This window comes from Ovis canadensis, chromosome 1 (assembly GCF_042477335.2).
Source record: "Ovis canadensis isolate MfBH-ARS-UI-01 breed Bighorn chromosome 1, ARS-UI_OviCan_v2, whole genome shotgun sequence".
NCBI classification, from domain to species: Eukaryota; Metazoa; Chordata; class Mammalia; order Artiodactyla; family Bovidae; genus Ovis; species Ovis canadensis.
Genome location: NC_091245.1, coordinates 106,411,895 through 106,425,635, shown reverse-complemented (window position 1 = coordinate 106,425,635; position 13,741 = coordinate 106,411,895). Strand labels below are relative to the sequence as shown.

The window sequence follows — 13,741 nt, the reverse complement described above, 5'->3', positions numbered from 1 at the left end:
CAGAGATTCCATAGTCAAAACCACTTGCAAGGCTCCCTCACATTTCCAGGTTTTTAAAAAAATTCTTAACTTCCTTATTATTATCCCAATTAATAGTATTGTCTCTCTTCAGTTTCCCTCCTTAGTAGTAGTCCACCTTCTTTTTTACATGAATGTCTCAACTGAAGGAAAATAATTTACTTGTAGTTTTCACCTTACATTTTTGTTAAATTCCAGTTTTATTTACATACTGCTTTTGTTATTTATCTTTAATTTCTCTTTCCTTCATTTATATGTATAGAATTCCTAAGTATATTTCTGAAGCTGTTATCTGAGTGATGAGACACTCAGTATGGTTTCTACCAAATAGTGAATTGAATAATTCCCATTAATATTCTCTGCTTGCATCTGAAGTAATAAGAAATGAGAACTCATTTCCATGAGAATTCTCCAATATTTGGAAGTATATGTGTTCTCCGTGTATATTCTTTGAGCAAGTATCAGATTTTCATGAATTGGAATACAAACGTACCTCCTGTCTTGTGAGGAGTGGAAAGTCTTCACTTAACCCTCCACGCAGATCTAAAATGACCGCTGATGCTACGGCCATACCACCCTGAATGTGCCCAATCTCGTCTCATCATAAGATGACCACTGATGACACATGAACAAATATTCATCACAGGGTGGAGATGATAACAGAGCAGTAACTCCTTTAAGGAATCAGCCATGATTTAGAAGAACCAAAGAGCCAAACGATAGAAGCAGAAAACTACTTTCTCCACTGGTACAGAGCTGAACAGAGAACCAAACACTTTCTGGTTCTGACTCATCTTTTGATCACTTCGTATTTTATTGATATAACCCCAAACCTGGAGAAGCTATGATGAAGAGTCAGTGAATTAGGAGATACACTTCAGAGGAGCTTTTTCCAACCTTACGATTACCTACCAGCCCTGGAGTTACCTATCTTAATAGTACTTCTTAATTAGAGGTACTTATTTTACAAGTATTTCTTTATGTTTAAGACAGATGCTTGATATTCTGGAGTAGTTTTGGTTCCTAATTGGATGCAAGGCTCTGTCCCTCTTTAATTTTAATATTGAGTGGTTGTCTATACATATCAATGACATTATTAAGTATTTAGAGTTTAAAAGTTCTATGATAAACTGAAGGAGCCAATTAATATAACATCTGTCAAAGCCTTCTGAATTTTTTACATTATCTCATTTTGGAACTCACAACAACCATGTCAGTTAAGAATGCTTTATTAAATGCACATTCCAGTATGTTTACTTGCCTAGATCTTATTTTTCAATTCATAGCGGTGCCAGGAGGCCAACTCAGGATACTGTGCTCCATAGTTCATGTACTTAACACTGCAACACTCTGCATTGCATTCTGAAACGTAAATATGTTGGTCTCTTGAAATGAGCATACTCATTCTCTGGGCATTGTCTTGTTCTCCCCTATCCACCCAATTGCATAATGGCACTTATAAAACAATGTGTTTCTGGTAGTATTAGAGACCATGTTTTATGATTTCTGTTATTAGGCCAGTTTTAACATGCTTTTGAAAATCTTTAACAGGTTATTTAGCTCTTTCATATAAGCTTATATCATCATTTTCTAGTCTTAAACTTGATTGCTTTACATGATTAGTTACTGTTTTTCCCCTCAGGTATCCATACCCTCCTCCTCTTACTCCTCCTGTAAGAATGTTTTTAAGTGAGATAAAGGTCTAGATCAGCTGATTATCAAGCCCTAGAGATCTGTATCTTCAGGGATACAACTTTATTCCCCCTTAAATATGAAAAATTGTGAAGAACAGCTCTACTCTGTATGAACAGGGAATTCAGACTTTTTAAAATGAAAAATGAGGATCTTCCTGAAGGAAGTTTTATTCGTTTCCTATTACATCTTAAGAATAGGCTGCTGGCCTCCATTACTTTCAGGAAATGAAAAATGGCTGCGAAGCTAAGTGAGCTAAGCCATCTCTCTCTCAATTGTTTCAGTTTCTCAGGAATTGCTGTACAAAGCTGCCAATAACGGTCTCCGGGGATCTGACCCCCATTCCACCTCCCACTGCCTCCTCTGCAGCTCCAGATGCCACCAAAAGAAGGAGCTTTGAAGAAAGTGCCTGTACCCTCTTTTACCCTGAGGTGGGTGAGGCCAGGCAGGGTGATTCTCAGGATATCCTGATGATCAAAGGTATAGTTGAAGCCTTCATCAAGACTTTCTTGAAGATGACCAAGAAATTTGGGAAACGTTGCCAAATAGCCTAGAAACTGAAGATGGAGCTCAAGAATGGATGGCTCAAATGCCACCTGAAGTATAATACATGATAACATACAAGACCCTAAGTAAGCTCCTAGAGGGCAGAAACTATTACACTGTTTTTACTATCTCTCCCTCACCCACCTCCACAATGTCTAGCATAGTGCCAAACATATAAACTATACTCAATAAATTTAAGTTTATAACTGAGAGAGAAGACTTTATAAAAAGTGCTCTCCAATCCCTTCTTTCCCTAGTGCTTAATCTAAGATTGCCCATTCATCAGGAGAATAATGATAAAGAGAGTTCAGTGATGTCTCAAGCTTCTTGGCCACTGTTGTCTTCTGTCTTGGCTGTGTGTCTGAGTAGGAAATATTTATCTGTCCTGTCCAGTATAGGAATTTTTCAGTATTATTGCTTAAACTTATATCTTTGCTGATGCCTGGGCTTTTACTTCTTAGATATTTTATTGTGATAGTTTAGCTCTTTAATGGAAATCTTACCTGAACCACACTCTAGGGGGATTTATTGTATTGTTGGTTTTTAAAAATCCCTTTGTATCTGTTTTTAAGATTCAACAATAAACAGTCTTGCTCCTTAATTATAGCTTACAGTAGTCATCACTGTGTTTCCAAAGTGGGATATTCTATCATAACATCAATTTTCCCCAAATGTAACTTGTTATTCTTAAATGGCAGCACATATCTCACCAGAGCAATGCTAAAAAAGCCTGCTTGAAAGAATATTTATAGTGATGTGATTTAAGACACTGAGTGATTAAAACAAAGTTCATGGTTTACTGTTTTTCTTCCAGAAACAGAAATATTAGAAACTTAGGTCCATTGAGTTCTTCTATTCCCAAGTTGTCCTGTTTGTCAGTCAGTTATTTAGTCATTTCAGTAAAGAGTTAACTCTGATTTAGAAACAGATCTTTAAAAAAATAATCTCATCTTAAGATATTTAATTTCTTGTACATTTTGAGCCTCCAGTTATGTGTAAGACTTTGTTTTTTCAAGTTAAAAGTTGAACATTTAAAGTTCAAGTTAAAACATTTCAGACTGCTACTAGTTTTTTGACAGTTGGTCATTATGTATTCTCAACAGGTGGCTTTTTTAGGGTATAAGAAGTCCAGTATCAGAACCAGGTATATTTTATTCAGGAAAATAATCCTTCCTGAATGACATACTTTCTCTTGAGTAAGAGTTTTGTAAATTATGCTGCATTTATTTGAGGTTTTTGAGAAGAGTATGAGACTTTTTTTTTTTAAGGAAATGGAGTTTCTTATCTTCATGAACTTGTATGTGTATAACCAAGGAACCTTAAGTGTAAGTGATAAAGGAGGTGTAGTCTGTTGCATAGATAATCACAAATTCCTTCTAAATGATTTCTGTGGATTATATGGCATGTGTGGATTTGAGGTTCAGCTTTTAATTTTCATCTCTGATTCTCTTAAGTAAAATGCTCAGGTTGGACCTGCTTTTCTCGCATCAGTTGTTCCTAATTAATTGCATTGTAGTTTTGTCAGTTTATATGATTAATTTATATCAATAATCAGGAACAGAGTTGATCAGATTATTGCTAGTGATTTTTATCGATAGATTTCTTAATAATATGTTTGATAGTGGTAATACATAAAAACTAAATCATATATTTTTTCATCCTTCCACTATAACTAGTTTTTCCTCTGTTAATGTAAATTATGTATATGAGACCTGTGAAATTCTCTGCGCAACATCCAGTGTGATTTCTCCTTCGAGTAATGTACTCTTACTGCCAGCTTGAAAGTCATATTATTACAGAGAATTGCAGTGGCAACAGCTAAAATATTACAGTTCTAACACAGAATGTTTTCACATTATTTCTGGACTTGGATTTTCCTATGATTTCTGTCTTTTCCTGTCTCTCCAGGTTCCCAGCCAGCCTCAGATAAGTCTTCCCAGCGACCATCAGAGAGCACAAACTGTAGCCCTACACGAAAGAGGTCTTCATCTGAGAGTACTTCTTCAACAGGTAAGGGCTGTTGTTTTAATGGACTCTTAAGATAATTTCCCATCCGTTACTTGTGAACAAACTTGCCAAAAAAAAAAAAATATATATATATATTTTATATATATATATATATATATATATATATATTTTTGGCCTCACCTTGCTATGTAGCTTGAGAGATCTCAGTTTCCTGACCAGGGACTGAACTTCTAAACCAAATCATAACCACTAGACCACCAGGGAACTCCCTTTTCAATAGATTTACACTATAGACTACAATTTAAAATGGCTTGCAGGATAATACTATAGAATAAAACAAGTAAATGGTCCTGCAATATGAGGATAATAATGTATAATGAAAAAATAGGGCTTCTCTGATGGCTCAGATGGTAAAGAATCTGCCTGCAATGCAGGAGACCCATGTTTGATCCTTTGGTTGGGAAGATCCCTTTGAGAAGGGAATGGTTACCCAGTCCACTATTCTTACCTGAAGAATCCCATGAGAGGGAGCCTGTCTGGCTAGTCCATGGGACCACAAAGAGTCAGATACAGCTGAGCGACTTAGCACCCACACGTTGAAACAATAAAACAGTAGTCCCTTTTACCCCTTTTATGACCAATTAAGCCTACTCCATGAGGTATAGTGATTTTATTTTTTTCTTTCAGTTTTACTGAAATATAATATGCACTGTGTAAGGTGTACAACCTAGTGATTTTACTTATATCATGAAAGAGTCAACGCAGTAAGTTTAGTGAACATCTGTCATCTCATACAGATACAAAATAAGAGACACATTTTTTCCCTGTGATGATAACTCAGGATTTACTCTCTTAACAACTTTAATATATAACATACAGCAGTGCTAATTTTACTTATGTTGTATATTGCATCCTTAGTATTTAACTGAAAGTTTGTAGAAGTATAGTGATTTTGATGTAGTTTAGAAGGGATAATTCAAAGTGAATGGTTACAAAGATAGGCAGGCACAAAAATAGAGATTTTGAAAGCTGAATTGAGATAATGGAGTATGTAATGCAATGGGGACAGTATATTGGAGCTATCTAATAAAGACTTAGATATATATAAAGTTGTTTAGTAAAGTGATAGTTTCCAGTAGCTTTTACACATCTTTGAGATTTGTGAAGCAATTTGAGGTTGTAAGAAGAACCTCTATTAATGTTTATTTCAAATCAACTGTTAAAAGTTGTCATTTATGTATTTTAATTTATATAACCTCTTCATGGGTTAGTGGCTTAGACAGTGAAGAATCTGCCTGTAATGTGGGAGACCCGAGTTCAGTCCCTCGGTTAGGAAGATACCCTGGAGAAGGGCATGGCCCCCCACTCCAGTATTCTTGACTGGAGAATTCCACAGACACAGGAGCCTGGCAGGCTGTAGTCTGTGGGATCTCAGAGAGTCGGACATGACTGAGCAACTAACACTACACTAACCTCTTCATACAGTATAACATATCTGTATACTTTATACAGTATACAGATTGTGCTCTCAGTTTTCTTCTTACGGATGGTATGTGTGTTTACAAAAAAAAAATAGAGAATGATATATGTCTTCTACCTTCTTAGAGGATTAGAGAGTAGGAAATTGTGGAGTGTTTTTTTAAATTAATTTTTAAGTCAGATGATAATTGCCTTACTATGTCGTGTTAGTTTCTGCTGTACAGTGGCATGAATCAATTGTAAGTATACATATATCCCCTCTCTGTTGAGCTTCCCTCCTACCCATCCCCCATCCCCCCCCCTTTAGGCCATCTCGAGCACCATGCTGAGCTCCCTGTGCCATACAGCAGCTTCCCACTCCTTTACGCGTGATAGTACATATACAGCAATGCTACTCTCTCAGTCTGTCCCACTTTCTGTCACCAGCTCTGTCCACAAGTCCATTCTCTACATTTGCATCTCTATTAGTAGCAAATCATTTTTGATTTATCAGTATTATCAGGCAAAATAGGGAGTGATAGTTTCATTCCCAGCAGTGGGAGTTATATATGTAAAGGGGAGAGCAGTAAGTTTAAAAAATTAAGGAGCCAGTGTGGTTGGAGTAAAGACAACAACTCAATATGAAGCTGGAAAGGTATGTGAGGATGAATCATGTAGAGTCTTATTGATAACACTTAGAAGCCTTTGAAAGTTTTAGCAAGGAAGTGACATATTATTTCTTAGCTTTCTGTCTATGTGGTTTTGCTTAGCAGATCATTTAATGATGTATGGTTGTGGTGCATGGTCGTGTCCAACTCTTTACGACCCTGTGGACTGTTGCCCACCAGGCTTTTCTGTCCATGGGACTCTCCAGGGAGGAATACTAGAGTCGGTTGCCATTTCCTTCTCCAGGGATCTTCCCAACCTAGGGATTGAACCTGCATCTCCTCTGTCTCTTGCACTGGCAGGCGGATTCTTTACCACTAGCGCCAACATCAGAAAATTTCATTTCTTCATCAGCATAAGGCCTCACGGTCAAATTATATCAGTATGGTATTTAATTTTTATTTGATTATTATCTTCACCATATTTGAAGTTTTTATTAGTACCATAGTGCCAGAGATACAGTGGAGCTGAAATAGCAATGATAGCTTTGTCTCATAGTACTTTGTGGTTTATACTACTTTGGGGAGACTTTTAAACTCTTTCACAATGAGTGACTACTTTTGATGGTATCAGCCTAGATCAGGGTTCAGCAAACCACAGCCTATGGACAAGTGTTGTCCAAAGAATCTTTATTGTTCAGTCTTCAAGCTAAGAATTGATTTTACATTTTTAAAGGATTTTTTTGTTTGTTTTCTTAAAGGGAAAGAAAAAAGTATAATATGTGCGAGAAACTGTATGTGTCCTCAAAAGTCTTAAAATATTTACTATCTTTTTAAAGAAGAGGTTTGCCAACTCTCAAAGAAAAATGAATCAGATTTCAATAAGAGACACGCCTATGAAGAAAATTACCAAAATGTTTTATTTTAGTAAATAATACTTGTTTAGGGTTACTGTATGTACAGAGCAGTAGGGATTCAAGCATGAATAAAATAAGGTTCCTGCCCTCAAAGATTCAGACATATTCACCAATTAAAAAGTGTTAAATTTTAGAACAGGCCAGTCTACAAAATGTTATGACAGACAGGGCTACTCAACTACTAACCAGTGACGTACTGAAAATGTGACCTATAGGCTGCTATAATTTGAGTAGACGAGTGGGACAAGGACATGAAGTTGTGAAAGTAATAATGGATTTTATTAGATTAGGTGTATTTTCTTTTTTGACAGAATTGAGATTTTATTATAGATGCAGTTGGGAGCTATCAAAGGATTTTGAACAAGGAAGATGAAAAGTATTTGATGTATTGTATCAACCAAAATAAGCTAACTTTTGCAGTGCTAAAAAAAAAAAAAATCCCAAAATTTGAGTGACTTCAAACAAGAAAGACATTTTTTGTTCATGCTATATGACCATGATGGTTCTGCTCCATGTTATCTTCTCTTTAGTATCGAGTCTGATGGAGCAGCTTCTATCTATCTGGAGTGTTACTTGTCTTATGAAAGAGAGTGAAGGACTATAGTAATGTACTAACTAGCTCTTAAAAGTTCTGTCCAGAGGTAATATACATTACTTCTCACATTTTAGTGCCAAAGCAAGTCACATGATTAAGTCTTATGTCAAAGAAGTATGGGAACTATAATCCTACCAAGGGAGGAGCAAGCAGATATTTATGAATAATAATGTAGTGTGCCACATGTGCATTTTAGAAAAATGCATAACATTACAGTATGGAGAATGGACTGTTGCATGAGAAATGTGTAGAGATAGCAGATAATGGCTTTAGGTTTAGATATATTAAACTGTCTTTGGGTTATTGAGATAGAAATGTTAGCCATTTGGAAGGTGTGGTTTATAGTTAATGATGCCTGTGGTAAAGAAACAGATCTAGCAGTGTGTTTATAAACTTGAATCTGTCAGTGAATGAGGTTGCCCAGAGAGAAAGTATAATTTGAAAAGATGACAGAGTTGGAGATTTAAGATACGTTAGATTTGAGAAGAAAGTGGATTAAAAGATGTCAGTGAATGCCATAAAATTTTAAATAGTTTTTTTTAATATAAAAAGTAAAGAGTACATGTCATAGAAGCCTCTTAATGTCAGATGTCATACGGAAGTCAAGAAAGGTGTAGACAAAAAGTGTAAAGTGATTGGGGAAAAGATTTTTGAAAAACAGGTGTAAAGTTAGAGCAGTTTGGGGGCTTTAGGTGAGGAAAGGAGACTATTAGAATTCAGCTTACACTGAAATAAATTAGAGCTCTTTATTTCCACCAGTGTGGTAGATTAGATGTGCAAAGTAAACAATCTTCTTGATGCCTGAAACTAAGTACAATGTGGGAAACATTTCTGAATACCTTGCTGAACTTTGACATAAGTAAATAGAAAACCAGAAATGTCCAGAAAACTTGGTTCAACGAAAACAAATAGTGTTAGAGGTCTTTGACACCTGAGTCCTGATGATATTGAGCCTGCTTATTGGAACACATTCAATTAATAAGAGACAAAGTACAAAGCCTAGGACTCTAGCAGACAGAGGTTTCCATCAGATTTCCCTTCATGAATGTGTAACACCCTAATGGTGACTCCAGTGTAAGAGCAGACAGAAACAAATCTATCACAGAAGCTGGATCCTTATTTCAGTTTTAGCTTTGGGTGAAGCAGAAAAAAGAGTTCCTGAAGACAAGCTCACACTCACCTTCTGTGTCTCATGCAGATGTATATTGCCTGTGAGACAAAGAAAAAGATGAATAAAATTTTGTTGTATATTGGTAGCGCCTCCAGTTGCCTTGCAGAGCCAAAGGAAAGTTTAATTGCTCTTCATTGTAAAGCTGAGTTTCTTTTTTGGTTAGGGTATCCTTGATCTTGGTTTACCTGGCATTCACATTTATTCTAGTAACACAGGAATGCCAGCCTTTATCTTGCAATTGAAAGGCAGATGAATCAACCAGAACTATGTATATTCAGTTTGTCCAACTTAACACTTTAAAAAGGAAGACAGCAAGATCGAAATACTTAACAATGTATCATTACAGCATTTGGCATCAAAAATTAATAGACATGCCAAGAAGCAAGAAAATATGGCTAAATGGAATATGGAATAATAGTGGGAACTGGCACAGAAATAGTACGTGATGGAATTAAGAGACAAGTACATTAAAATAGCTATCTTTGAGGATTTAAAGGAAAACATGAATATAGTGAATAGTGAAAATGAAAACTATTTTTAAAATCCAAGGTTAACATCTTTAGATGATAAATATCTGAAATGAAAATTTCACTGAATGGGACAACAGTAGATTAGACACTCCAGAGGAAAAATTCTTTGAACTTGCAGCAATACTATTAAAATCTATCTAAAATGAAGTGTAGGGACTTCCCTGGTTGTCCAGTAGTTAAGAACACACCCTCCCAATGCAGGGGACACAGGTTGGATCCCTGGTTGGGGAACTAAGATTTCACATGCCTTGTGGCAACTAAGCCCACACATTACAATTAGAGAAAGCCCACATGCCATGACAAAGACCCAGCACAGCCAAAAAATTTTTTTAAATAATAAAAATGAAGTGTAAATGTGGGGTAAGAAGACTGATATAAAATGAATGCAGTTTTATTAACTTGTGGTACAATATCAGGAAGGCCAACATCCATAGGATCTGAGTCTTACAAGGAGGGAGTTAGGAATAAAAAACATCTGAAAAATGATCTTCTGTAGTTAATTAATAGTTTAATGAATGTTATAAATCCATAGGTCCATGAAGTTCCACAAATCCTAAACAGGAAGACAGTGAAATGATGTCTTTAAAATGCTGACAAAGGAAAAAAAAGTATCAGTTTAAAATTCTTGAACCAGAAAAATGCCCTTCACAGATGAAGGCAAAATAAACATAATCAGAAAAACAAAGGATTTGTTGTCAGCAGGTTTACAGTACTAGAAATGTTCTTCACATAGAAAAATCATGCTAGTTGGAATCATGGCTTTACCAAAGAATTGAAGCATTCCAGGAATTTTAAATAAGTAAATAGACAACACCCTTTTCTCATATTCTTTTGACGTTCATGTGAAATTATACCAAGATATAATCATATTCTGGGCTGTAAAACTTCTTAATAAACTTTAAAAGATTGAAATCTATAGAATATATTTTAAGAACACAGTGAAATTGAATTAGAATTCAGTAACACAAAGTATCTTAACATTCCCCCCAAAAAGTGAAAATTTAGCAACACACCTCTTTTTTAAAAAATTTATTTATTTATTTATGACTGTGCTGTGTCTTCATTGCTTCGTGAGCTTTTTCTATAGTTGTGTCAGCTGGGGCTACTCTCTTGTTGCAGTGCTCAGGTTTTTCATCGCTTCTCTTGTTGTGGAGAATGGGTTCTAGGAGCACAGGCTTCGGTAGTTGTGGTTCATAAGCTCGGTATTTGTGACACATACTCTGCATCCTGTGGGACTGGGGATCCCCTGGACTGGGGATCAAACCCATGTCTCTTGCATTGTCAGGTGGATTATTTACCAGTGAGCCACCAGGGAAGCCCAACAACACACTTCTAAATACCGCATAAGTCAAAGAGGAAATCACAGAATTTTTTTAAATTTGTTTAAATATTTTGTTTGTTTGACTATGATTGGTCTTTGCTGCTGCACAGAGGTTTCTCTAGTTTTAGTGAGCAGGGACCACTCTTCATTGTGCTGCATGGGCTTCTCCTTGTGGTGACTTCTCTTGTAGAGCACAGGCTGTAGGTGGGTAAGTTTCAGTAGTTCGGTTCATAGGCTTAGTTACCCCTCGCCATGTGGAATCTTTCCAGACCAAGGATCAAACCTGTGTCTCCTGCATTCAGAGGCAGATTCTTATCTACTGTACCAACAGGGAAGTCCAGAAATATCTTTTAAATTGAATAAAAATGATAATACATAAAAATTTATGGGGTATAGCTAAGTCTGTGTTCTTAGCTTTATAGAGTTACATTATAAAATAATAAAGGTCTAAGGCAGCAGCCCAAACTCTCACCTGTAGGAAGCTAAAGTCAGTACAGCAAGTTAAACCCAAATTAGGCAGAAGAAAATTTGACAAATACAAGAGTAAAACAGCATAGAAAAATTGCTGAAAGCTTATACTGGTTTCCTGAAAAAATTCTTTTTTAATTTACTTTTTTATTGAAGGGTAATTGCTTTACAGAATTTTGTTGTTTTCTGTCAAACCTCAACATGAATCAGCCATAGGTATGCATATATCCACTCCCTTTTGAACTGCCCTCCCATCTCCACATGCTGGCCTGTGAGGAGAGAGAGGCTATGGTGATGGCTCCACCCCCTACACATGACTCAGCAGTATTGCCTTGCTTCCATGGCTGCCGGCTTTCCTCCACAGGCATTTCCCACCACAGTCTCCTCGCTCACATCCCCTCGACCGTCTCTCCGTCTCTCCGTCTCTCCGCAGTCAACAGCAGCCCTCGCCCTGGGATTGCTCCAGAATCCCTAAACTCTAGCTCCCAGCTGCTGCGCTTTCCAGGGGACCTGCTTCCCTGTCCAGGGTATGTATGGCTGCAGCAAGGACTGTCTGAGTCTCATTCCACAGGTGTGAATGAGAACAGCCACAGATCAGCTGATTCACTCCCAGCCTTAAATGTTTCTCCTCTGACTCAGACAGTTGCCCTGATGTGGGGATCAGACCCCTGATTCAATTCCCCCACACACCAAGGGCACCTCTAGTCCTACTAACATTCCCCCTCATTCCTTCCTCCTACTGAGTTTTGTGTGGTTCTGCATATTCTTTTGCTTTGGTCAGGTACTCTTGTAGCTGGTGTTCTGCATGCACTTCTGTGTCTGAAGGTGTATTCCTTATCTGAAAATTTTTTTTAAAGATGTGAACTCTAGCCAAAAGGATTAAGAAAAAAGAAACTGAGTTAATAGTATCAAGAATGAAAGAAAGGATATCACTGCAATTGCTACATACCACAGGAGGATAATAAGGGAGCATGATGAACAGTTTTTTTGCTAATATATTTGATAAAAAGAGAAAAACCATTTACAAACTCAAGAACAAATAGCCTAAATAGCCTCATATCTGTTTAATAAATTCAACCTATAGTTTAAAACTTTTCTACAATGAAAATTCAGAACCCAAATAGTTTTCATCATGAACATTCAAAGAAAAGAAGAATACTAATTATACAAAAACTATTCCAGAAAGAAGAAACATTTTCCCAATGCATTTTATGAGGCCACCAGTACCCTGCTTCTGAAAGCAGGCAACACACACATTACCAGAAAACTACAGGCTAGTATTGTTCCTATGCATGAATGCAAATGATATAAAATGTTATCAAACTGAATCTAGTATGTTGAATGTTTAGCATACCATGTCCACGTGAGTTTATTCCAAAAACACGATTGGATTAACATTAGAAAATCGCTTATGAAATTAACAGTAAGTGATAAAATCACAATTGTCTAAGTACCTAAAGAAAAAACATTTGACAGAATCTGACATCCACTTTAAAAGAAAAGCACCAATTCTTTCACATATTAATCAAACTAACAAAAATTAAACACAAAGGAAAGCTATTAAAAGCAGCAAGGGAAAAGCAATACGTGATATGCAGGGGAAACCCCATACAGTTAATAGCTGATCTTTCAACAGAAACTCTACAGGCCAGATGGGAATGGCAGGATATATTTAAAGTAATGAAAAGGAAAAATCTACAACCAAGATTACTCTGTTTCAGCAAGGATCTCATTGAAAGCTGATGGAGAAATCAAAAGCTTTACAGACAAACAAAAGTAAGGAGAATTTAGCACCACCAAACCAGCTGTACAACAAATGTTTCTCTAGACAGGAAACACAAGAGAAGGAAAAAGCCTACAAAAACAAACTCAAAACAATTAAGAAAATGCCAGTAGGGACATATATAGCAATAATTACTTTAAGAAAAAATCATAAGATGAAAAGACAGCAGTAAGAATGGGAGAAAATAATTGCGAATGAAGCAACTGACATAGAATTAATCTCCAGAGTATACAAGCAGCTCAACATCATGAAAACAACCCAATCAAAAAATGGACAGAAGACCTAAACAGACATTTCTCCAAAGAAGACATTCAGATGGCTAATAAACTCATGAAAAAACACTCAACATCTTGCATTAGAGAAATGCAAATCAAAACTACAATGAGGTATCCCCTCACACCAGGCAGAGTGGCTGGCCATCATCAAAAAATCTACGAACGATAAATGCTAGAGAGGATATAGAAAAAAGGGAACCCTCTTGCCCTGTTGGTGGAAATGTAGATTGATACAGACAATACGGAGAACATTATGCAGATTTCTTACAAACTAGGAACAAAACTACCATATGACCAACTACTGGACATATACACTGAAACAGGTTATATATATATAATTGAAAAAGACAGATATGCCCACAATGTCCATTTCAGCACTGTTTACAATAACCAG

At 36.4% G+C, this 13,741-nt stretch overlaps 1 protein-coding gene across 5 annotated transcripts in view; it reads left to right on the top strand.

Moving 5' to 3' along the window:
* Positions 1-13,741, top strand: part of ASH1L (ASH1 like histone lysine methyltransferase) — a 203,286-nt gene that overhangs the window by 80,139 nt on the left and 109,406 nt on the right. For all 5 annotated transcript variants that reach the window (XM_069543842.1, XM_069543868.1, XM_069543833.1 and 2 more), the window contains one exon: positions 4,165-4,266. In XM_069543842.1, coding sequence (XP_069399943.1) covers positions 4,165-4,266 — 102 coding nt within the window. The remainder of the gene's footprint in view (positions 1-4,164; positions 4,267-13,741) is intronic.